The 25,304-nt window shown below is 43.1% G+C and overlaps 2 protein-coding genes across 2 annotated transcripts in view; both read left to right on the forward strand.

Moving 5' to 3' along the window:
* CALCOCO2 (calcium binding and coiled-coil domain 2) overlaps positions 1 to 25,304 on the forward strand; it is a gene marked incomplete at its 5' end in the record, with an annotated part of 193,952 nt that overhangs the window by 84,181 nt on the left and 84,467 nt on the right. The gene's annotated exons all lie outside the window — the stretch shown is intronic.
* GIP (gastric inhibitory polypeptide) lies at positions 17,429 to 25,052 on the forward strand. Its single transcript, XM_080979557.1, has 6 exons — positions 17,429 to 17,537; positions 18,324 to 18,413; positions 19,516 to 19,656; positions 20,498 to 20,629; positions 22,041 to 22,133; positions 24,918 to 25,052. Exons 2-6 carry the CDS (start codon positions 18,340 to 18,342, stop codon positions 24,925 to 24,927), a joined length of 450 nt encoding a protein of 149 aa, XP_080835683.1. The 5' UTR covers positions 17,429 to 17,537; positions 18,324 to 18,339; the 3' UTR covers positions 24,928 to 25,052.

Below are 25,304 nucleotides of genomic sequence, written 5' to 3' on the forward strand. Positions count from 1 at the left end.
AATTGTCCCTCTGCAACGCTGGTCCCTGCCATTATCCAGGAGGGATGGGGGGCGGAAGGTGGTTGTGGTGGGGGGAGGAATCTTTAAAGCATGCCAGTCACAACCCACCAATCCAAGGGAGCTATGGGGGGCGGAGGAGGGGGTGGGAGGGAAATGGCAAGGTGGGGGATGGGGCGGGAGAGGTGGCCTCGCCGGAATGTGCTGGCCCTTTAAATGGCTGCTGGGGGAGTGTCCGCGTGTGCATGGCCAAAAAAAAAAAAGGAAGAAAGAGAAAAGAAAAGCCGGCTGGAGCAGAACTATTTCGTTCGGAAGCTTGAATTGCACAGAGTTGTGAATGGAAGGATTTGAGTTATCAGCATCATCAGGTTTCTGATTCCTCTCTTTCCCCCCCCCTCCCGTTTTTCTTTTCTTAAGAACAAACATTACTTTAAAATGCACACACACAGATATCACAAACGTGAAGTGAGTGGGAAAGATCGATTCTCCTGATCGAACGAGAAATGTGAGGCACGCCACCACTGCTAAAATTAAATTCTGCGCTAGAAAAATAGGTACTTAGCCATTTAAGTGGGGGAAATGGCAGTCGCTGGACTTTGATCTTTTTAAAACATTCCGGAGATACATTACTGTATTAGCAAGATCCACGTTGTGTGTAAATAGAAGCACAATCCCCTAAATGCCACGTGTTTTCCTTGCACGGAGATCTTCCGTAGCCATTTATTTGTTTTTGAGCCTTTAAGAAAGTCAGAGTGACCTACCAGATCAGGTTTCGATTGCAGCCCAGGTCATGTGCTTAAAATGAAAAACCTCCTTTGATTAGTTTTAAAAAGAACAAACAAACAAAATTGTTCCAAGGCTTGGAGATAAAGATATATTAAGAAATATTTAAACTTTTTCTCTTGGGGGTTATTGTTCGATGGATAGATGCACTTTTTCTGTCCTTAACTAGTATAGATATTGATGAATGAGTATCCAATGCAATTTTGCACCTTCCCTAAAAGCATTTATTTTTACAATTGTTTTACTTAAGAAATGTCTATGAACATGCAAATATTAAAGATTGTTTGGAGAAATCTTGAAAACTAGCAACTTTCTCAACCCAGTTAAAAATATAAAATAGAATGAAGTTTATATATTCTCCCGACTCTAGTAGGCAGACCCTTTTAAATGCACATTACAACATGAAAACACGGAGATCCTATCTTTGAATAAACTACCAAAACCAGCCTTACCCTACTGATTAAAATCTCAAATATTTTTCTATCATTCATTGTTCCCTCCCTTTAAAGAACAGTTGCTTGTAATCAGGAGAAATTTTATCTACATGCCTGTTGGTCCTTTCAACTGCATAATCTAAGATATCTTTAATTGCTTTTGTCAAACACAAGTTGCTAATCTGTATTTAAAAAATACACACCAGATTTTAAATGTACAGACAAAAAAAGTACACACTAGAGGAATACATATCCTAATTTAAAATAAAAGTCATTTATGCATGCTCATTTAATATTCTTGATTGTTTTGGTTTATCTTAATGTGTGTGCACCATGCATTTATTCTGAAGTCATTGCATATATTATGAAGTCAGAGTAAACAGCCTTAAAACAATCTTAACATTTTGACCCAAATGTGTAAAACTGTTTCTTAAAAATTAAAAAATTAAAATCCATATATAGATGCCAATTGCAAAAGCTTATGCTGCAATAAATTTGCTGGCCTTTTAAGATGCCTAAATACTTATTTTTCCAACCAAAGAGGAAAGACTTTAGGTTTTTTTTGGGGGGGGGAATCAATGTCTCCTCCAAATACATGGTATTTAGGGAATGCTCAGAGAAGAGGGAGCTAAAGCATTCTGGAGGAGAGTCAATCTGTAGTCATTCAGTGCAAAAAAGTAGCACAGAAAAACTGGTGGAGGCTTAAAATTTGATCACTGCATATTTTAGTGAATTAATATCCCTCCTCCCATTTCCTTTAACCCCCCCACCTTCCTTAAAGAGCAATGTTGCCACTAACTAAACCAGAACTCCAGTTTTGGATACTACAACCAATAAACAGATTTCACTCTTGTCCTCAGTTTAATTCAGGGTTTCCTCTATTCCTTTCATAGTTATTTTAACTTGGTTACATTACTGAAAGTCCCTCTAGACAGCTGGAAGAGAATAGTCCATTTAAATGAGAATGCCTTCAAGTGGAAAACCCTGAGTGATTTTTCTACTGAAGTTATTATTTTGAACCATTTTCCATTAGGATGTTTTCTTTCCTGGTTTCTTTTTATATCTATTCGTAATACCATCTCTCCATGTTGTCCCCATTGGTTTTCGGGTGTCAACAACTTATTTCCATATTTCATAAACGTGGCATGGCTGTTATTATCAAAACTGTTTTCTCACCACCTTCACAATAAGCCATTAGGAGTTTGTCATAACAAATCAGCAATGGGAAAAGGTTCAAATTTATTACAAATCAGATATTCCTGTTTATATTTTAGCTACCTTTAACGGATTTTCCAAAGAGCTTTTAATTTCTAGCAAATTGCTTTCAGTTTTACTGTTTTGAAATTGACCCACTGGAAGGAATAAATTCATCAACATTTATAAAAAGTAACTTTCTAATTACAAAACATTTGCTGTGAGTTTGAGGAAAACATGTACACTGCATTAAAATGCCCATTATATAAAACATAGTGTTTTTTGCTCTAATGAGGCATTGAAGCTCTAACATACCTTAATGTTAATTTGATTACAAACTGAATTTCAACAATTCAGATATAAAAAAAGAGAAGGAAGTGTTTTTATTAGGAAATACTTCACAAAGACATTTTGTTTTACATTCGGCATGGAACATAAGGGGTTAATGCTTGGAATTTGCAGAATTACATCACTTGATTCTAGACATTTGTGAGACACACTGATCCCAAACATGTTTGTTTCATTTCAACTGGACTTCCAGGTACCCATTCTTAGGGCAGCAGTCTGCTTAATTCAAATCTCCCTCTTTATGGAATTGATAACTTTGTTTAATAGGTCGTGTGTCCCCTTCCCTCCCCTCTCTCCATAAGTTAACAAAATTTAAGTCAACATTTTGCTAGAACATAGGAATTGCCAAACCAAAAACATGATTAAAATTAGAACTGCACATATTTTGTAATTAAATCAAGCTACTCAAATGTTTCAAAATAAAAAAGCAAGTAACTAGCAGAGCTTTTAACACCTTGAATCAATATAGTTACAGGTAGGTAGCCGTGTTGGTCTGCCTTGGTCGAAACAAAATAAAAAAATTCCTTCCAGTACCACCTTAGAGACCAACTACGTTTGATATTGGTATGAGCTTTCGTATGCATACACACTTCTTCAGATACACTGAAAACCACTGGTTTTCAGTGTATCTGATGAAGGACTTCTTTTATTTCGTTTTGAATAAATATGTCACTATAATAGGAAATCCCCCTCTCCCCATGCTATGAACATCACCTTCTGATGTTCATGTTTTGCCACTAATTACAGGTTTTTGATTATACTGTGTTTAATAGGCTTGATTGCTGGTCAACTTAAGTGATTTTTTCCAAAGAACTGGTTTGACTGCTCTAAATATCTGGAGAAAGTTTTTCTGTATGGGGCACATTCATTGAAATGTGGGCATTAAATCTCAAAGAAAATGTGGGCAGCATTCTTATCATTAAAAAGCTTTCCAAAACAAGTTTCAAAGATCCCCTACTAGACCGTTGGGTAGGTCAGGACCCCAAATGCATGTTGTGCTGTGACTTTTGGTGGGTCAAAGCAATGGCACTGTCGCAATTTTCTTTTTATTGCTTAGCTTTAAAATACAGACACACTGGTGGGCTGGAAAGCAAGAAAGGAGCTTCCGTTTTCCTCTAAAAGTTCTTCCCTCTAATAGTAGCTGAGGAAATTTCAAGCAGTACAGCTTTTCCCATTCCTGATTGGTAATACTGAATCTGAGTTTTTTTCTTCTACAACACTGCTGAAATTGAAGAAGTCCTTTGTAGCTGGTCATTTTAGAGGAGGAAATGGTTGTATGCAAACACATAATTGAAACTGGGTACCACACAGGTTGAGATTCCTAGTGATAAGGTTTTGATAATGTTAAAGGCTTCATACACATCATATATGTAAAGCACATTTAGAGTGTATTCTGCCCCCCAACAGAATCCTGGGAACTGTAGTTTGTTAAGGGTGCTTGGATCTGTAGCCCTGCAAGGGGCAAAGTACAATTCCCATGATTCTTTTGGGGGTGCTTTTTAAAAAAAAGTTTTTAAATTCAAAATTAAACAAGACATATTATCCAAAAACATATCATCCTTGTTTTTCCCCCATTTTTCCTCCCTCCCCCACCCTCCCCCACAAAACCCACCCACCCCCACCCCCGACTTCCCTCAGTTCCAGTCTTTGGTTTCTCTGAGACTGCTGTTTTCTGCACGTTACAAAGTTGTATGGATCCTCAAACTATTTAGCTGATTATTATCAATAAAAAGTTTGTGAACGTTTATTCAAAACCCATCAAGGAGTCCAGTTCACTTTGCTGTGTCTTCAGATACTTTGTAAAGGGTTCCCATTCATCTTTAAAGTCACAGTTATATATGTCAGTTTTGCCAGTTCTGCATAGTCCGTTAATTTTTCTTGTCACGATTCTTTAGTTGGGGTTTCTTCAGTCTTCCATCATTGTGCTACCAGAACTCTCGCAGCCGTTGTCGCATACATGAAGATGTTTTTCAGTTTTTTTGGCAGGTCTTTCCCTACAATCCCCAACAAAAATGCCTCAGGTTTTTTAACAAATGTTTTGGGGGTGCTTTAAATGTATGGTGTGTATGTTTAGGCTACACTTCAAAACTTACGCAAAATTCCAACACTTTCACCCGGCGTGGGATAAGATGGGATCAAGATACCAAGCTTGTAGTCCTCATGACTGATGCCACTAGAGAGAATCGGATTCTGCGACTTTTACTCATTAACCCAGCCTGTAAACCCATGTTCACACATTCACCATGGCAAAAAAATTCCCTGATGCCAGCATCCTGCTTTTAATCCACTCCCCTCTACCAACCCTGTCAGCATCGGCTGATCTAAGCAGCGCTACAGTCCCTGGTGTGTCTTCCATCTTAGAGAGCCTGCCTATGTTATTAGCATCTTAACGCCTGCCATGATTTAGCTACCCCACCCCAAACCCGGCAATAAAACCTACCACAACCTTGTTTAATTTGTGGAAGTCCCAGAGTTGACAACGGTACGGTTTCGTGGTTGCGCATGTCAGTAGCCTAACTGTAAACACGTGCGGCAGAATTCCTACAAGCATTTTTAGGGATTTCCCCATGAGCAAAGGAAAATGTAGGAAAATGCAAGCGGGAAGGTGGGAATCTCAGGTACCATATATCCTAACATCATTACACTTAGGAGTTCTGATATGCCTCTGAAATGCAAGGCAACATCACCCCTAACCTCCTCTCTTAATGTTTTATAAGTGCGGTATGTTTCCCATTATATGTATTGTATGGTGAGTTTATACCCCTGTTTTACAAGCAGTCTGCTTTCGTTTGTGAGGGGAGGCGAGGGCCCAGCGTCTTATCCAGAGTGGTCCACTATCCAACCCCAGTGGCTGTTTTTCTCCCACCCGGTGCTACTTGAAATGTCTGCGAGGAGAAACAGGAACAACACAGAGCAGGGAGAGAGAAGAGAATGGAGAAGAAAAAGTCCCGCGAGCACATCTGTGCTTTTGATTGCCCCCATCTTTCTTTTGCCCATCTCCTACACCGAAACATCAGCTGGCTGCCACCTGACGGCAAGCTGCTGTGGCAATACAGTTCCCCTCACAGGTGGGGCAACTCAAAAACTCCCTGTTGAGGCATATCCACGGGCATGGGGAACTTGGGACCACACTAGACCTGAGGTAAATCGTGTGAGACTAAAGTAAACAGCAGGCTGAGGGGAAGCCACCCTGTGAGGAGAAGGGTTTCACTCTTTCCCTCCCTGCCACAGCCTGGACAAAAATCACTCCACCCCACTGCTTGCTTTTCTAGGGAAGCCTCCATTGGTGCCAATGGGCGCTTTCCTGGAAATGCAGACAGCAGCAGCAGAAGAAGAAGAGTTTGGATTTGATACCCCACTTTATCACTACCCTAAGGAGTCTCAAAGCGGCTAACATTCTCCTTTCCCTTCCTCCCCCACAACAAACACTCTGTGAGGTGCGTGGGGCTGAGAGACTTCAGAGAAGTGTGACTGGCCCAAGGTCACCCAGCAGCTGCATGTGGAGGAGCGGAGACGCGAACCCAGTTCACCAGATTACGAGTCTACCGCTCTTAACCACTACACCACACTTGAGGCTGTGTGCAAGGAGGGAAAGAGTTAAATCCGCCTCCCCACGGGATACATGGGTAGCTTCCCCTCCACTGCTATTTACACAAGAGAAGCATTTATTCCAGTGCCCAAACATTTATCACCTGCACAAGCAGAGCAGATGACAAAGGCAACATCCATCCATTGTATGTCCCACCAGCACCCAGTATTCAGAGGTATATTCCTTGTAAACACGCAGGCTCCATTTAACTACCATCACACCAAGAACCACCGATAGACCTATTTCTCATGAATTTGCCTGATAATGTGCATTGATTTTTTTTTACCAGTTTAGTGAGTCGCTGTCTCTGCATTCTCCAGTTCTCTATGCATTATGTGAAATAGTATGTCCTTTTCTCTGTTCTGATCTTGCTGCCAATCATATTCATTGGGTCCATCTAATATGAGAAAAAGCCTTATTTGCTCTCTTGGTCCCATTTGTAATGATATAAACCTTTCTCCCCACCAAACCATAAAGTAACTAGACATTTTAGCCTTTCTTTTTTTAATACAAAAGGTGTGCCAGCCCCTTGATCATTTCAGTTGCTCCTTTTTCTGTTCTGCTAAACATCATTGCTGAGATAGGTCAACCAGAGAGCTGTATACAGTAATCTATATGAACATGCATTGTAGATTTATATAAAAGCATTACCAATAGTGGCAGTTTCATTTTCAATCTCTTTCCCTATCATTCCCAACAATTACCTTTTTTTTTTACTGAACACTTGAATTGCTGTTTGCACTGAGATATCCACTATCCTAAAACTTCTTTCTTTATATCAGATTCAGTTTCTGGTTATTAATATTATTATTAATTTTGTGTAGCACTTCACTCTTCCTTCTAGCTAATCTCGTCTGCCATGCTGTTGTCCATTCATTCAGAATAGAATAATCCTTGGGAGTTTTCCATAGTCTGCTTTGGATTTCAGCATCCTGCATAATTTAGTGTCGTCTGCAGATCTGACTATCTCACCGCTCCCCTCTGACACCAGATCATTTATGACAAAGACAGACAACCTGTGACCCTTCATATGTTACTGGACTCCAACTCCCATCAGCCACAGCCAGCATGACCCATGGTTCTGGATAATGTGAGTTATAGTGCAACAACATTTGGAGGGCCACTGGTTTGCTGTTCTAGGAACAGTGTTGGAAATTAGACAGGCGCCAGGCATTTTGACCTATCAGCCACATTTTTAATAATCTGTGCCATCATTAAAAAGAAAGGTCAGAATAGGCCAATATATATGTAAACCGTCCCTAGATCAAGTGACTTTTCTTCTTTAAGTTCTCAAAGTTCTTAACCTAGCTCATGGTTATCATCCGAACTAGCCAGATGTTTAACTGAGAATCAATCACAGCAACTAAATGTTCCATTTTTGTGATTGTAACCTTGGTTTATGGAGCCATTTGTTGTTGTTGTTTAGTCGTTTAGTCGTGTCCGACTCTTCGTGACCCCATGGACCAGAGCACGCCAGGCACTCCTGTCTTCCACTGCCTCCCGCAGTTTGGTCAAACTCATGCTGGTAGCTTCGAGAACACTGTCCAACCATCTCATCCTCTGTCGTCCCTTTCTCCTTGTGCCCTCCATCTTTCCCAACATCAGGGTCTTTTCCAGGGAGTCTTCTCTTCTCATGAGGTGGCCAAAGTATTGGAGCCTCAGCTCAGGATCTGTCCTTCCAGAGAGCACTCAGGGCTGATTTCCTTCAGAATGGAGAGGTTTGATCTTCTTGCAGTCCATGGGACTCTCAAGAGTCTCCTCCAGCACCATAATTCAAAAGCATCAATTCTTCGGCAATCAGCTGAGGTCAGAATAGGCCAATATATATGTAGACTGTCCCTGGATCAAGTGACTTTTCTTCTTTAAGTTCTCAAAGTTCTTAACCTAGCTCAAGGTTGTCATCCGAACTAGCCAGATGTTTAACTGAGAATCAATCACAGCAACTAAATATTCCATTTTTGTGATTGTAACCTTGGTTTAAGGAGCCATTTAGCAATACGCTTATATATCGTGAGTTTCTATCACTGTCTAGATATATGAATATGTTGTCTAGCACCATTCAGAAATACTGATCTCTGGAACACCCCGCTGCTTCCTTCCCTCTGTTGTAAAATAAAGAAATGACCATTCCTTACTGTCTGCTTTCACTATGCTAATCAGTTGCCAATCCTCTTGTCCCAACATTGTTTAATTTCCTTGAGTTATTTCTCAAACATTTCTTTTTTGGAAATCCAGGTTATACGTCAACTGAATTGTCTCTGTCTACATCAGGGATGGGGAACCCTGATGATCGACTCGAACTCCCATCGGCTGCAGCCAGCATCCCAGGATAACAGGAGCTGCACTTAAGCAACCAGACTTGAACATTGGCAGAAGGGTCATGGCTCAGTGGCAGAACATCTGCTTTGCATGCAAAAGGTCCCGGGTTCAATCCCTGGCAACTCCAGGCAGGACTGGGAGAAAACTCTGTCTAAAGCCTAGAAAGCCACCGCCAGTCAGTGTAGACATTATCAAGGCATATGGGCCAGGGGTCTGGCTCAGTATAAGGCAGGTTCCTAAGTTCCTAACATGTGGAGAGCCACAGGTTCCTCACTCCTTGGACCATAAGAAGCTGCGTTATACGGAATTAGACCACTGGACAATCTAAGCTCAGTAGCACCTGCACTGGCTAACAGCATCTCTCTAAGGCTTCAGACAGGTGTCTTTCCCATCCTTACCTGAAGATGCCAGAGGTGGGACCTGGGATGTTCTGCAGTGCTGTCAATTGAGCTGGGATTGGTTAGTTTGACAGATCTGTAATTTCATCATCATCATCATCATCATTAATTACATTTGTATACTGCTCTTCGTCTGGTGAGCACAGTGTGATTCACAACATAAAAATACAAAATCCCCATAAAAAAAAATCATGTTACATTGTTAGTCTTCTGATACTCAGATGAAGGGGCCAATTGTATCTAGGTTGAATATTTCTGTTTAAAATTCCATCATTTAAATTTTCTTAAATGTTTATGAGTTTCATTTAGTGGGGAATTATGCATCCCTATGGATCCACGTGTGCAGGTGAGCAACAAAAATAAATGTCTGGATGCCTGGATTCAAAATGTGGGGCTTGCATACAGAGAGCGTCAGTAGCAGATTATTAAACTCAAAAAATGTTGAACAGCAATAGAACATTAGGAAAACAACAACAACATTTTTAACAGAATACTAAATACAAGATAAAACATCAGACGTTAAAAACTTCCCTAAACAGGACTGCCTTCAGATGCCTGAATATATGTTGTTAGACCTTTTTATACCATTTACAATGCTCCCAGCTTTCTACCCCTATTGAAAGGAACAGACCACACAGTTTAAAATGCTTTCCTTACAGATTAATAGGTCTGATACATGTGTTGTTCCATGCAGCTTCAAGGAGAAACACAGGCAGAACACTGTTGGGTCGCAAATACAGAATATATTTCCAAACACATGCTGTAAACTCAGGCACAAGCTTACACATGCCTTTCTTCGTTACATGATGCACAGAGAGATGGAGAAAGGAAGTAGAAAGTCTTCACTTCCTCCCTCTCCAGAGGAGAGTGGATGTGACCTAGCGGAGTCTATGTAGCAATACAACTCTCTGGTCCTTTACCCCCTTCATGCACAAAATAACCCTATGCTTGCTAGTTGTATTTGACTGCAATCTCCCACACGTTTTTCTGAACTCTCTAGGAATGGCATATGGCTCTAATTAAGCTCGTAATTTGGCAGTTAGCTCTAAAGCATCCTCTTTTATCACAAATTTTTTTCATACTGCTCTTCAGAACACTCCCACCCACAGAGCATTTTCCCCTTCAACGTTTTCCATTAATTCGAACAATTAATCTAGCCTCTCCGCAATCCTATCCTGCATCGGGTTAATTGACCTGGTTAATTGATCTAAAAGATCAAGACCCCCCTACTTTAAAAGTTTGGTTTTATCAGTTGTTTTAGAAAAGAACACATAATAACTTTGGAAAAAGAACTGTCGGGTACAGACATTTTGGAGACTTAGCCGGAGCTAAGAACTCTTAAAAAAAAAAAAAGTCAAGCTGGAGAATAAAATATCTCATCATTCCCTCTGCTCAGTGGTGGCTGGTAAATGCTGGAGCTTGTATGGTGGTGAGCAGTTAGGAGGCAGAGGTGACTTTTTCTGGTATTCTCCGCATCCTCCTCCCTTGCAAATATAGGTAAAGGTAAAGGGACCCCTGATCATTAGGTCTAGTCTTGACTGACTCTGGGGTTGCGGCGCTCATCTCGCTTTATTGGCCGAGGGAGCCGGCGTACAGCTTCCGGGTCATGTGGCCAGCATGACTAAGCCGCTTCTGGCGAACCAGAGCAGCGCACGGAAACGCCATTTACCTTCCCACCGGAGCGGTGCCTATTCATCTACTTGCACTGGTTTGCTTTCGAACTGCTAGGTTGGCAGGAGCAGGGACCGAGCAACGGGAGCGCACCCCGTCGCAGGGATTCAAACCGCCGACCTTCTGATCGGCAAGTCCTAGGCTCTGTGGTTTAACCCACAGCGCCACCCGCATCCCTTGCAAATATAGAGTGGGCACTTAAAAGTTATTCTCAAACACAAGCATCAAATATTTCAGACCCAGCCACTGAGGAGAAAAGTTGGATACCTAGAATGTCTAGGCAGAGGTGTACCTAGGTTGGCTTCCTTGCACTCTTGACAAGGAGTTGCATCACAGCCCCTGAAGCTGGGAGAGACCATGGACCAGAAACTCAAAAACTTGCTTTTTGTCTCTCTTCGCACTCCGCCAGTGACGTCCTCCGCTGTCACTGAGGTTGTGTCTCCTCTGCCCTTCCTCCTCTCCTCCACCATCAGTCACTCTGAGACAAGGGTGAAGAGGTACAATTTTTGCGCCTCCCTGGGTCTGCATCCTTGGCAGGAGCCAGCCTAACCAACCCCTAGATATGTCCACTTCTAGGTGTCAGCATTAGGCAAAAAAGGGAAAGGACCCCTGGACGGGGTCCAGTCAAAAGCAACTATGGGGGTGCGGCGCTCATCCCGCTTTCAGGCCAAGGGAGCCGGCGTTTGTCCACAGACAGCTTTCCGGGTCATGTGGCCAGCATGACTAAACCGCTTCTGGTGCAACAGAACACTGTGACAGAAACCAGAGCGCACGGAAACACTGTTTACTTTCCCGCTGCAGCGGTACCTATTTGTCTACTTGCACTGGCGTGCTTTCAAACTGCTAGGTTGGCAGGACCTGGGACAGATCAACAGGAGCTCATCACCATCTCTCAGATTCAAACCGCCAACCTTCCTATTGGCAAGCCCAAGAGGCTCAGTGGTTTAGACCACAGCACCACGCTGTGATCCCCCCAGTTCTGCTTACACCAAGAGAAAGAGATGGAAAAGCCACCTGGGAGTTTTTGAATGAGAGGAAATGTATGAAGGTGGCAGCTGTAGTCTAGCTTTGGATCTTAGGGTGTGAAAGAATAATGATATGGCTTTGCCCTACCTTCCCCTAGTGATCTGCCTCCACAGTCTCCACCTTCAGAAATCCAGGGAGCAGTACTGTTCAGGTGGCCAAAATAGCACCTCCTTTGCATAGGAGGAACGAGGGACGTGGGTGGCGCTGTGGGTTAAACCACAGAGCCTAGGACTTGCCGATCATAAGGTCGGCGGTTTGAATCCCCACCACGGGGTGAGCTCCCGTTGCTCGGTCCCTGCTCCTGCCAACCTAGCAGTTCAAAAGCATGTCAAAGTGCAAGTAGATAAATAGGTACCACTCCGGTGGGAAGGTAAACGGCGTTTCCGTGCACTGCTCTAGTTCACCAGAAGCGGCTTGGTCAGGCTGGCCACATGACCCGGAAGCTGTACGCCGGCTCCCTCGGCCAATAAAGCGAGATGAGCGCCGCAACCCCAGAGTTGGCCACGACTGGACCTAATGGTCAGGGGTCCCTTTACCTATGCATAGGAGGAAGGCTTCAGCAGGCTTGCTGGAAACCCCAAGTTTGCAGGAACTCCAGAAATAGCCCAATAAAGACTGATCATGTTCAGCACGCAGCCACAGAATGCTGGCAAAGCAGAAAACTTGGGAGGAACATCAGATTTCCCTGGGAAGAGGGATTGACCATTGAACCACTCTGCCAGTTGCAGCTCTGTGAGGGAAACAGGGGTCTCCTAACAACTCTCAACTTTTTAAACAAAGGACGCGTCCCAGAATTCTTTGAAGGAAGCCCTGGCTGATTAAAGTGCCATCATAGTGCTTTAAATGTATGATGTGAACATGGCCTTGGTTGAAAGCTTATTCCTATGTTCCTATGATGATCCATCAACATCCCCCCCCCCCACAACAGAGCCAAGGGGCGGGGGAAATGGAATAATAATAATAATAATAGTTATAGGAGCATTTAGACGGGTGTATAGCCAAACACTTCACGGTTGCCAGTGTGGCTTCCTTCCCCCAGGCATTATATTAAAAGGGCACGATAAGATGTTTTTTGAGTAAAATTGTGTTTCCCAAAGCAAATCCACATACACATACACACACACACCCCACCTCCCAGCTGATAGGATGAAAGGGCAAACGCTTGCTCACGGCAGCAGGTCTGTAATATGGATATTTATTTCATGCTATTAACTCCCCATCTTGCAGTAGCACTTAATGAAGGAGAAGCAAATGCACAAGCAGTAGCACTTTGCGGAAACGCGATATGATATCTGGCTTGGCCTGAGGTGCAGTGCCTGGAACGCAGGCCATAAAGTCATTGGGCTAAACAGTTCCCATTAACCGACTACCAGCCTTGCTTACTGCGCCTAGATTGGCTGTTTGCACATTGCTACCGTTTCGCTTCGTGGCATCATTCCAGCGTCATCTGGGCCTTATGCGCTGGGCATTTGTTTACTCTCCAAACACCTCAGGAAAACATTGTGGTCCTACAGCGGGATAGGTAAAGGTAAAGGACCCCTGGATGGTTAAGTCCAGTCAAAGGTGACTATGAGGTGTGGCGCCCATCTCGCTTTCAGGCCAAGGGAGCTGGTGTTTGTCCACAGACAGCTTTCTGGGACATGTGGCCGGCACGACTAAACTGCTTCTGGCATAACGGGACACCGTGATGGAAGCCAGAGGGCATGGAAACAACGTTTACCTTCCCGCCGGAGTGGTACCTATTTATCTACTTGCACTGGTGTGCTTTCAAACTAGTTTGGCAGGAGCTGGGAGAGAGCAATGGGAGTTCACTCCATTACGGGGATTCGAACCGCCGACCTCCCGATCGGCAAGCCCAAGAGCCTCAGTGGTTTAGACCACAGCGCCACCCACATCCCTTTACTCTGTAGTGGGGTACCAATAGTTCAAAGTGCAGCTTTGAAGCATGAGTAGGTAAAATGGCAGGCTGCATGCTGTGTGATTCCTTAGAGTTTAGGCATATGCATCGGTCACAGGTCTATTCTCTCACCAGTTGGAGTTTTAACTTCTAGCGTAGGGATGGGGCAGCCGATGAATGTCCATCCAAATGTTTCTGGATTTCAGCTCCCATCAGCCCCATCCAGTATGGCCATTGGTGTCAAAAATGATGAAAGCCAGGTGTTGTCATGGCATGTGGTCATGCTAATGATGATAGGAAGCCATTGCCAAAAGGCGCATGCAGAAGAATGGCCACAGCTCAACTGTGCAGCGTGTGTGTTGAACACAAAAGAGCCTAGGTTCAATTTCTAGCATCTTCCTGCCACTATGGAATACTGATGTTTGATATGATTTCAGCATGATCCACCTTCCTGTTCTGCATTTGCAAAAATAAAAATTGAAATACAGTGGTACCTCGGGTTACATACGCTTCAGGTTACATACGTTTCAGGTTACAGACTCCGCTCACCCAGAAATAGTGCTTCAGGTTTAGAACTTTGCTTCAGGATGAGAACAGAAATCGTGCTCCGGTGGCGCGGCAGCAGCAGGAGGCTCCATTAGCTAAAGTGGTGCTTCAGGTTAAGAACAGTTTCAGGTTAAGAACAGACCTCTGGAATGAATTAAGTACTTAACCCGAGGTACCACTGTACACTTTAGTCTCCTGACAACCTAAAAGTGGGGGGAAATGGGGCGATCTTGGGTGGTTCTTTTGAATGATCCAGCCTCCTGTATAGCCTTTTCTGTCATCGTGAAATGTTAGCATTCTGTTGTGTTTCCATCTCTGCTGTTTTCCTAGGAGAAATTGGGGTTCCCTCACAGGGTTCCCTGGCAGCAAACTTCTTGACAGTTTAGCTTAATCTGTCCTACTACTCTGAGGCAGAAATGTTCTACGTAGCTGTTGCTTCTATTTGACTAGGTGACCTGTTACTTCTGTTTCAATGAAGTGAAAAATTAAACCATCCACACTGTGTAGCGATTCTTGGGGCTTTATGAACCCCAAAATCTGGGATCCCCTCAAAATTGGTGCCAAAGTTTTGCAGTTGCTTTGCAGCGAACCCCCCACGTTTTGCAGGGCCCCACAAACAGAGTACAGTGGTACCTTGGTTAAAGAACTTAATCCATTCCTGAAGTCCGTTCTTAAACTGAAACCATTATTAAACCGAGGCGCGCTTTCCCATATGAGGCCTCCCACTGCCGTTGCCCTTCCACCGTTCAGATTCCGTTCTTAGACCGAGGTACAGTTCGCAAACCGGGACACTACTTCCAGTTTTGCGGAGTTCGTAAACCAAATTGTTTGTAAACCAAATCGTTCGTAAACAGGACTGTTCTTAAACTGAGTTACTACTGTACAGTGGTACCTCGGGTTACAGATGCTTCAGGTTGCAGACTCCGCTAACACAGAAATAGTACCTCGGGTTAAGAACTTTGCTTCAGGATGAGAACAGAAATCGCGGGAGACAGCGGGAGGCCCCATTAGCTAAAGTGATACCTCAGGTTAAGAACAGTTTCAGGTTAAGAACGGACCTCCAGAACGAATTAAGTTCTTAACCTGAGGTACTACTGTTGTTGATACAGAAAACCCAGGGGTCAAAAGGTCACCCCAAACCCAATGTTGCCTTCGCTCATCCCTTCACTGGGGAGCCCAGGAGCTGGGTGGAAGCTGGAATGGGCAAAGACAAAGATCACACTCTGTGTGTCCTGCGCCTGCCCTCTCATGCCAGGCAGTATCACGGGATGCGTCACATGACACATCATGTGGCCGGGGGGCAAGTTAGCACTGATGCCCCATAAGCAACCTTATTCATGTATGTATATAACATTTCCCTAATTTTCACCCCCCACATAATTTGAAACCTAGAAAGCACAGGAAATATTTGATTCACACCAGTGACTTTGACATGTGAGATAATCCAATACTGTACAGCAATTTTTTATTTTTTATTTTTTTATAAGATATTTATTAGGATTTTTTTTAAGATAAAAAATGAGAAAGAAAGAAAAATACAAAATAAAAATGATTAAAAACACTCAGATTTTCCATTGCTTATTTTTCTTTAGTTTGTTTCCTGGACCTCCTCATACCTCCCTTTTTTGTATTCCAGTTCAGTTTGTTGGTTCAGCAAATCCTTGCCCTCTTTGTTTATCCTAATCTTTGGTCTTAAAATAGTAACATTAGATTTTTACCTCTTAACAACCCCTTTTTCATATTCCCTTAAAGCATTACAGCTAGAAACCACTTAATTTCTATCCAACATCGTTCTAACATTCATTAATTTTACAATATTTCTGTAGATAATCTTTGAACTTCTTCCAATCTTCTTCCACCGACTCTTCTCCCTGGTCTCGGATTCTGCCAGTCATTTCTGCCAGTTCCATATAGTCCATCAGCTTCATCTGCCATTCTTCCAGAGTGGGTAGATCTTGTGTCTTCCAATACTTTGCAATGAGTATTCTTGCTGCTGTTGTAGCATACATAAAAAAGGTTCTATCCTTCTTTGGCACCAATTGACCAACTATGCCCAGGAGAAAGGCCTCTGGTTTCTTCTGGAAGGTATATTTAAGTACCTTTTTCAGTTCATTATATATCATTTCCCAGAAAGCCTTAATCCTTGGGCATGTCCACCAAAGGTGAAAGAATGTACCTTCAGTTTCTTTACATTTCCAACATTTGTTATCGGGCAAATGATAAATTTTTGCAAGCTTGACTGGGGTCATGTACCACCTGTAAATCATTTTCATAATATTCTCTCTTAGGGCATTACATGCCGTAAACTTCATACCTGTGGTCCATAACTGTTCCCAGTCAGCCATCATTATGTTATGACCAACATCTTGTGCCCATTTAATCATAACAGATTTCACCGTTTCATCCTGAGTATTCCATTTCAACAGCAAGTTATACATCTTTGACAAAATCTTAGTTTTGGGTTCTAATAGTTCTGTTTCTAATTTTGATTTTTCCACCTGGAAACCAATTTTCTTATCCAGATTATATGCCTCCATTATCTGATAATAATGAAGCCAGTCTCGCACTTTGTTTTTTAATTTCTCAAAACTCTGCAATTTCAGTCTATCTCCATCTTGTTCCAAAATTTCCCAATATTTCGGCCATTTGGCCTCCATATTGAACTTTTTGAGAGCTTTTGCTTCCATCGGTGACAGCCTAATACTGTACAGCAATTTTAATCAAAATCTGAAATGTAGGGGGGGGAGTTTTTTTGTGTTTTTTTATGTGGTGATCTGTTGTGGAACAACCCTGCTGAAGGGGTTAACAGTGGTTACCCAGACTTTGTTGCTGGTTGCGAAGGGGCCCCCATAACATTTTAAGCTTCAGGGCCCCCCAAATGTAGGTCTGCCACTGGTGGGTTGTCCATCATTTGTTGGCTGAAAAGGTGGCAGCCCCAAAAGTAGCCAGCAAGGGAGGCAAATCACAGTGAAGGCAACTTGCATGGACATTGCCTACTTTGGACTGTTAATTAACAGAGGAATGGTCTTGGGGAAATTTGGATGCTTAATGGCTTTAATTATAGAAAATGCACCGGATCTTCATTTTAGCAACACAGCAAAAGTTTAATTGCCATGAATGCAAACATGCTTTAAAAGGGCATTTTCCTGCTCCAAAGGTCAACGAACCCAGAGTAGCTTTTAATCTGGTTTGATTAGGTGCAGGGCATCCTGTTTTGCTTCGCGGAAATGGCTTTGCTTTGTCACACCCTTGGGTATATATAAGGAATCCTCAAGGCTCCTGCTGGATGCCATATTCTCTCTGCTCCTCAAGAACAGCTTTGACAGATCCAAAAGGTAAGTCTCCTTTAAAATTTATTTCGACTGCATAGGAGCTGAACTACACCTTATGTACTTAACACACCAATTTTCCATCACTTATGCCAGTTTTATTTGTAACTGGACTGCGTATTTTCTGTTAATCACTGTTTAATCTTACTGTGTGATTTTTTGGTTTGAATTATGTATATGACCACCCTGGGACCTTTGGGTGAAGTGTGGATTATAAATATTTTAAATTAATAAAAATTAATAAAAATAATAAAAATTAAAATAATAAAGAAATAACTATAACTGTAACCTGGAGGGGGTGATCTGGAAGCTGAAAAGTAGTAGGCAGGAAGAAGGATGTATTAACCTTTGTAGACTGTCATTATTTTGGGGTGGGATTGAATCCAGATCGCACAACTATAATTGATTGGGAGTTGCAACAAACGCACTTTCCCCAAAAGTTCAGGTTTTCTGCTGAAAGTAAAGTGATGGGGAAATGCAGTGGAACTTGTAGGATAGCAACATCATCTAACCTCCCCACAAACACATCAGAATGATTGCTCTTTAAATAACCACGTCATCTAATATCCCTGCAAACAAATCAGGAGGAGTGCTCATCCGCAAGTGGCCTCAAAATTAGTCATACTCGGAGCAGATACACTGAAATCAGTGTGTCTGAGTATGACTAACATTTGATACCCCCCAAACCACTAAAGCACAGCCATCAAATAAATCCTTTCAGTGCCAGTTCAGAGGAATCCCTCCCCTCTCCCCGTCCCATCTGACACACCATGTACTGTTTTTAAATTACAGAACTCAAGCTTCAAACATGAAGTCCTTCAAAGTTCTCTTCCTCCTTTTAGTCTCTGTCAGCTTTGTGCTGATGGAAGAAAATGACTCAAGGTAAGTGTATGAACAGGGATACCTGAGGAAGTCAGTCCTTGTGAGTTCTGAACTGACCTGATTGGCACTTTTTAGGCTAAATGTGTGGATTGAAATTTAACTATCCGTGGTTCTCCCAAGGATGAGGAGAAACATGTACAGTGGTACCTCGGGTTAAGAACTTACAGTGGTACCTCAGGTTACATGCGCTTCAGGTTACATACGCTTCAAGTTACATACGCTTCAGGTTACAGACTCCGCTAACCCAGAAATAGTACATTGGGTTAAGAACTTTGCTTCAGCATGAGAACAAGATGAGGCCCCATTAGCTAAAGTGGTGCTTCAGGTTAAGAACAGACCTGCGGAACGAATTAAGTACGTAACCAGAGGTATCACTGTAATTCATTCCTGAGGTCTGTTCTTAACCTGAAACTGTTCTTAACCTGAAGCACGACTTTAGCTAATGGGGCTTCCCGCTGCCGCCACACCGCCAGAGCACAATTTCTGTTCTCATCCTGAAACAAAGTTCTTAACCCGATGTACTATTTCTGGGTTAGCGGAGTCTGTAACCTGAAGCATCTGTAACCTGAAGCGTATGTAACACGAGGTACCATTGTATCTGAACTGAGCGTCTTGCTAAGCTAAAGTGTTTTCTTATGCTAAATCAGCTTCCGGTCCACAGACTAAATTAGGCCCACCAATGTTCCTAATTTGTCCTAATTTCCAACCAGCCACAGATTAAGCTGCAGTTGCAAAGGAGCAATCAGGAAGCTTATAGAGCATTATTGGTTGTTCCTTTGCACCTGTGGCTTGCAATTGCTGCCATTTACATTTGATGACAAATGCAAGCAACGCTACCAGAGTCAAATCCACCCAGGACTTTCTGATCAATGCTCCTGATAGAATCTGAGGTCTCCAAAAGCAGGGCGGCTTGCTCCCAATCAGCTGTGCGGCTTTCATTTGGCAGCAAATTTCAACCGTCCCCTTTCACACATAGTCCGCAGAGAGTTCTCCACAATGGGATCTGACCCATGAGCCGAAAGGAATTCCCCATCCTTTAGCTAGAGTGCTGTTCGAAACGAGAGATGAGGATTTTCCCTATGTGTTTCTGTTTTGCTCTTAGAGAAAACACAAAGAATTCCAGGTTTCTGCAGAGACGGTATTCAGAGGGGACATTAGCAAGCGATTACAGTCGAACTTTGGACAGCATGATGAAGAAGAACTTTGTGGAGTGGCTCTTGAACAGGAGAGAGAGCATGATTGAGTAAGTCTATAGCACAGGTGGTTCATCCAGGATTTTAGGGAAAGCACTGGGTCAAACTGATGTTTGGAAGGCTGAGTAGGAAGGGAGAAATGCAGGTGAGAAGGGAACACTTCTTTCTGGCCCAGGATCCTGCCTTGTTCCGCTCCATGGGCTAGCATTCTCAAACATGGACCAGTCTTAAAGTACCATAAGTCCAATGGGACTGATCAGTTTGGTTGAGGTTGAGGAAGCCTGACTTAAATACCCTTTCCCCCCTTTATCAGGCTTTTTATTTGCTCTTAAGTTATACCTAGGTAGTCGGGGCACTTCTGACCACCTTTGTTGGCACAAAAGGTAAAGGTAAAGGGACCCCTGACCGTTAGGTCCAGTCGTGACCGACTCTGGGGTTGTGGTGCTCATCTCGCTTTATTGGCCGAGGGAGCCGGCGTACAGCTTCCGGGTCATGTGGCCAGCATGACTAAGCCACTTCTGGCAAACCAGAGCAGCGCACAGAAACGCCGTCCACCTTCCCGCTGGAGCGGTACCTATTTATCTACTTGCACTTGACGTGCTTTCGAACTGCTAGGTTGGCAGGAGCAGGGACAGAGCAAGGGGAGCTCACCCTGTCGCGGGGATTCGAACCGCCGACCTTCTGATCAGCAAGTCCTAGGCTCTGTGGTTTAACCCACAGTGCCACCCGCGTCCAAGGTTTGTTGGCACACCTTGGGATAAAAGAAAAGCAACGTGTTTGCGGGGGGAGAAACAGGGGGCAGATGAAATGGTCTTAACAGAGCTGAAGCATTATAGTACTCCTCAGGATCCCAGATTCCCAGGGAGATGCCTTTTGTGTATGTTTCCCCAGTAACAGAATTGACCCATCCAGGAGAGATACTGAACCCACAGCATTAGATACAAGGAATCAAGGCATTGAAGCTGGATCTCAGGAGGCAATGGACTTCATCAAATGTATTCTGCAAAATATGGGGAAACAGAGGTGAGCTCAACAACTTGTTTGGTCTGCAAAAGAAGATCCTATTTCAGCAGAGAATAAGTATTTCAGCTGCAAAGTAAATCATAATCTCCTTTTCCTCCTCCATATTATATTGCTACTACTGTTTACCCACCCTTCACCCTAAGGTCCCAGGGTGGATTATAACATTAAAACAACTTACAAAAATAAGTTATAAGTTGGTCCTAAAAATATACACCTCAGGTGTTAAAAGCCAGGTATGATTATAGTTCAATTAATCTAAAATCTGTTGAAAAAGTGATGTTTGCAAACATTTACTATACATAATAAAATAATGATCAGTTGTAACTAGGGGTGCCAGAGAAATTTGATTTTGACTGAAGTTGAATGAGAAACCCTCTAATTTGCACTTATCAAACCAATACAATAACAGAAGCAGCTACCCACTGAAATGTGTAATTCTCTGAATTTTGCAATGCAACAAACCAATGTGTGCAAAAACATATTAGTGGTAACTGTTCATAAAAATGCGTATATTGGTAAAAGTAACATGCAAAAATGCATTATATTAGGGGAAATTGCTTGAAAAAATGCATCTATTAGTCAAAACTGCTTTCAAAAATATGTTTACTATGAGAAATATGCCTTTTAGATATTGTAATAAAGTAATTTTGAGATCAGATGGAAACTGTTAGCCTTTACTTTGATATAATAAAAATAAGATACCTTCCCATTTTTTTAAAAAAGAAATGGCCAAAGCCAAAAATGGATTAAAATATTTTTATATCACCTTTCATTCCAGAATCTCAACGTGGTATACAATAAGCTGCTACATTACAATAAAACAGTAAAATAGCAGCATTTACAAAGCCAGGGTAGATATAAAACCGAAGAGCTCAGAAGCAAAACAATCTTAAAATGCCAGCAAAATATGCAAGGAAACTTAAGGAGAACGTTCCTGCCAACAAATATTTTCTACATAATGCTCAGTTTATGTGGAGTTGTAGGTACCGCTGGTGTTTTTTAAAATATCTTTTGACAGAAATTGTATGACTATAAACAGCTGCTTCGGGAAAATGTCTCGTGGCCATTTTAGAAAATGGCGCCTGCAGACTGATGCCAACCTGCTTATGTCTACCCAACTTTTTCTCATTCCAACACGCCTTCTGCATTATATATAGATGGGAATTGCTGTCAGGCATGAAATTCCTATGGAGGTCTATTACAAGGACTGCATTAAGAAAGCTGTTTCCAATTCCTAGCTACCAGCATCAAATTTTTAGTTGCCTAGGCAACTGGGCACCTGGGATTTTCCTCCAACGCCCCCTCCCCACCAACTATGACTCCTTTGCAACTTTGCTCCCTGCCCCCCGTCATCTCAATCTCTGGGATCCCTATGGCAGCAAATGTCTACTTCACAGTCTCTTTCTTCTAGCCTGGCTCTGCCAAAAGGTTCAGATGACTGGAAGGACGTCCGGAGGCAAGAACATCTGGCATTGCTGATTTCTGCTGACCTCTGCAGGCCAATGTGAGTGAATCGCTTCCTCTCCCTTTCTCTCTCTTCCTGTTTCCTTCCAAAGGCAAGGAAGAGTTGGGACTCCATAGACAACCCACGTGGTGGTTTGGGCAACAGTGTTTTATGGGTGCCAAAGAAGCAGCAGGTCATCTGCAAGGTCTGGTGTTGATGGCTATATGCCAGCAACTCCCGAATACTGATCACTGCTCCTTATCTGCTGTTGTCTGCTACTACAGAATCAGTGGGTGGCAAATGTCAACAGTGAATACGAAGTAGCCACAGAAGGTTGATCCAAGGGAAATTTGGGAGCTATAAAAATGGTTTCATTTATATAATTACGTAAGAAAAGCTTGCTGGGTCATAATACAGTGGTACCTTGGGTTACATACGCTTCAGGTTACATATGCTTCAGGTTACAGACTCCGCTAACCTAGAAATAGTGCTTCAGGTTAAGAACTTTGTTTCAGGATGAGAACAGAAATTGTGCTGTGGCTGCGCGGCGGCAGCGGGAGGCCCCATTAGCTAAAGTGGTGCTTCAGGTTAAGAACAGTTTCAGGTTAAGTTCGGACCTCTGGAACGAATTAAGTATTTAGCCAGAGGTACCACTGTAATAATAATAATAATTTATTTATACCCCAGCCACTCTGGGCGGCTTCCAACAGAATATTAAAATACAATAGTCTATTAAACATTAAAAGCTTCCCTAAACAGGGAACAGGATCCAGCCTAGCATTCTGTTCTCATAGTGGCCAACCAGATGCCTGTGGGAATTCAGGTTCTTTTGGGTAAGAGATGGCGGTGTTATGATTAGTAAATAAACATCGCTACAGCTTCGGACCAGTTTTCTTACCCCATATATGCCCGCTTCGCCACTTCAGTCTACGGAACTGGCATTTTTACAAATGCCAAAGAAATGTTTGATCCACACTTGTGAGAAATCAATCTTTTAGTTAACGTGCTACAATTCCCCATGTCTTTGTTGTAGTTTCTGAAGCTGAAACCATTTCCCTTTAGGCACACCTACCCAGACATGTCATTTTAGTATGTGCGCTTCTTTGTAAAACTGTGAATTTTAATCTATATTTGGGTAATTTTATTGTGCTGACTTGTTTGCAGTGTCTGTTTCCACCGCTATTATCTTGGGATATTTTATGTTCTTTTGTGTATGCTGCTTAGAGAGGTGCTCTGTGGGTTTGGGGGATTAAGCAGTATATAAAGCTTGCTAAATATTCCCCCTTGGCTCAGATGCACATCTTGTACAGTATTTAGTAGGAGCCATTGAGTTCAGTATTGTCGGATCAGTTTTATGGAGCACCCTTCCAGGTGAGGACAGACAGGCAACCCTCTCTTGAACTTCAGCAGGCATTATAACTGAATTCTGATTCTATAGCTTTAACTATCCCCCCCCCCCCCATTGCATTGAGTTTCTCATACGCTGCTTACAAAGGCCATAGCTCAGTGGTAAGAGTATGCAGAAGGTCCCAGGATCAAATCCCCAGTATCTCCAGGTAGGGCTAGAAGGAAGGACCCCTTCCTGAAACTCTGACAAGCCACTGGCAGGCAGTATAGACAAAACCACACAAGATGGATCATAAGACTGTAAAGTTGGGAGCGTCCCCCAAGGGCCATCTAGTGCAGGGGTCAGCAAACTTTTTCAGCAGGGGGCCGGTCCACTGTCCCTCAGACCTTGTGGGGGGCCAGACTATATTTTTTTTTGGGGGGGGGAATGAACGAATTCCTATGCCCCACAAATAACCCAGAGATGCATTTGAAATAAAAGGACACATTCTACTCATGTAAAAACACGCTGATTCCCGGTCCGTCCGCGGGCCGGATTGAGAAGGCGATTGGGCCAGATCTGGCCCCCAGGCCTTAGTTTGCCTACCCATGATCTAGCGCAACCCCACTGCAATGCAGGAATTTCAGCTAGATCATAATCCAACCTCTGCTTCCAAGGCAGGTGAGTCCACCACCTCTCGTGGGAGTCTGTTCCACTGTCAAGCTGCTCTTGCTGTCAGAAAGTTCTTGTGGTGTTTAGTTGGAATCTCCTTACTTGTAACTTGAAGCCGTTGGTTCGGGTCCTGCCCTTCGGAGCAGGAGAAAACAAGCTTGCACCATCCTCCATTTGACAGCCCTTTAGATCAGGGGTCCCCAAAGTAAGGTCCGCGGGCCGAATAAGCCCCGAGGGACTTGTTTATCCGGCCTGCGGCGACTCCCGCTGCCCGCTCTTAACAGCGCTGCACTATGCGGCTGCCCACTTCCCGGTCGGAGCACCAGAAATGGCTTGTGTGCATGCGCAAGCGTTATTTCCGGTGCACATCCAGGTCGGAGGAGGCCCGTGCACATGCTCACAAGCTATTTCTGGTGCTCCTCTGACCTGGAAGTGCGCCGGAAATAGCATGTGCGCACGCGTATGGGCTGCACTCCCCCGCCCTCCGGCCTGCCACACAATCAGCGCTGGTGACACCGGCCCGAGGCGTGGTAAGTTTGCTGACCCCTGCTTTAGATATTTGAAGATGGTGATCATATCTCTTCTCAGTCTCCTCTTTACCATGCTAAACATACTATTGAATGCATGTTTGAATCATTCCTGCTTAGAAATGATTGTAATCAAGTGGCATATGTTTCCCAAGTACCGTAAATAAATAAAATACCATTGCTGAGCTAGGAATGCTCAGCCCAAAGCTTTACAGAAAGTTGCCCCCCTTCTCTATTTTTCACTCCCCCCCCAAAAAAAAACCAGGTTCCTTGGCAAACTTTACATATTTCACCATCTTTCCCCCTCTGTTTTTCCAGGCTTCAATAGCTCACAGCTTCCTTGAGGGAGAAAAGATGGACTAACTTCTGTACTCTCCTTGTTTTGTACCTTTTGCTAATGAGTGTCAATAATAATTATGACAGCAGCAATAAAACAATTTATTATCAAGTTCAGACGTGAGTGTTAAGAGTGTTATTCAATTCATTTTTTAAAAAAAACAACACCACCACCCCAAACAGAATTCGTATGTGCTCTCATCAGAAACAGAAGTTACAGGTTGTGCTAATCTGTCCGTCTGGTACGATGCATGACAGGGAGGCGATTCAGAATCTGTTCTCAGGGCAGTCCCACACAGCTGCATTAGGGTCATGAAAGATCAATGATTCGGTTCCTGCTCAGGCATGGTTATTTATTTTTAAGATACA

Source organism: Podarcis pityusensis, assembly GCF_964106645.2.
Source record: "Podarcis pityusensis genome assembly, chromosome: 13".
NCBI classification, from domain to species: domain Eukaryota; kingdom Metazoa; phylum Chordata; class Lepidosauria; order Squamata; family Lacertidae; genus Podarcis; species Podarcis pityusensis.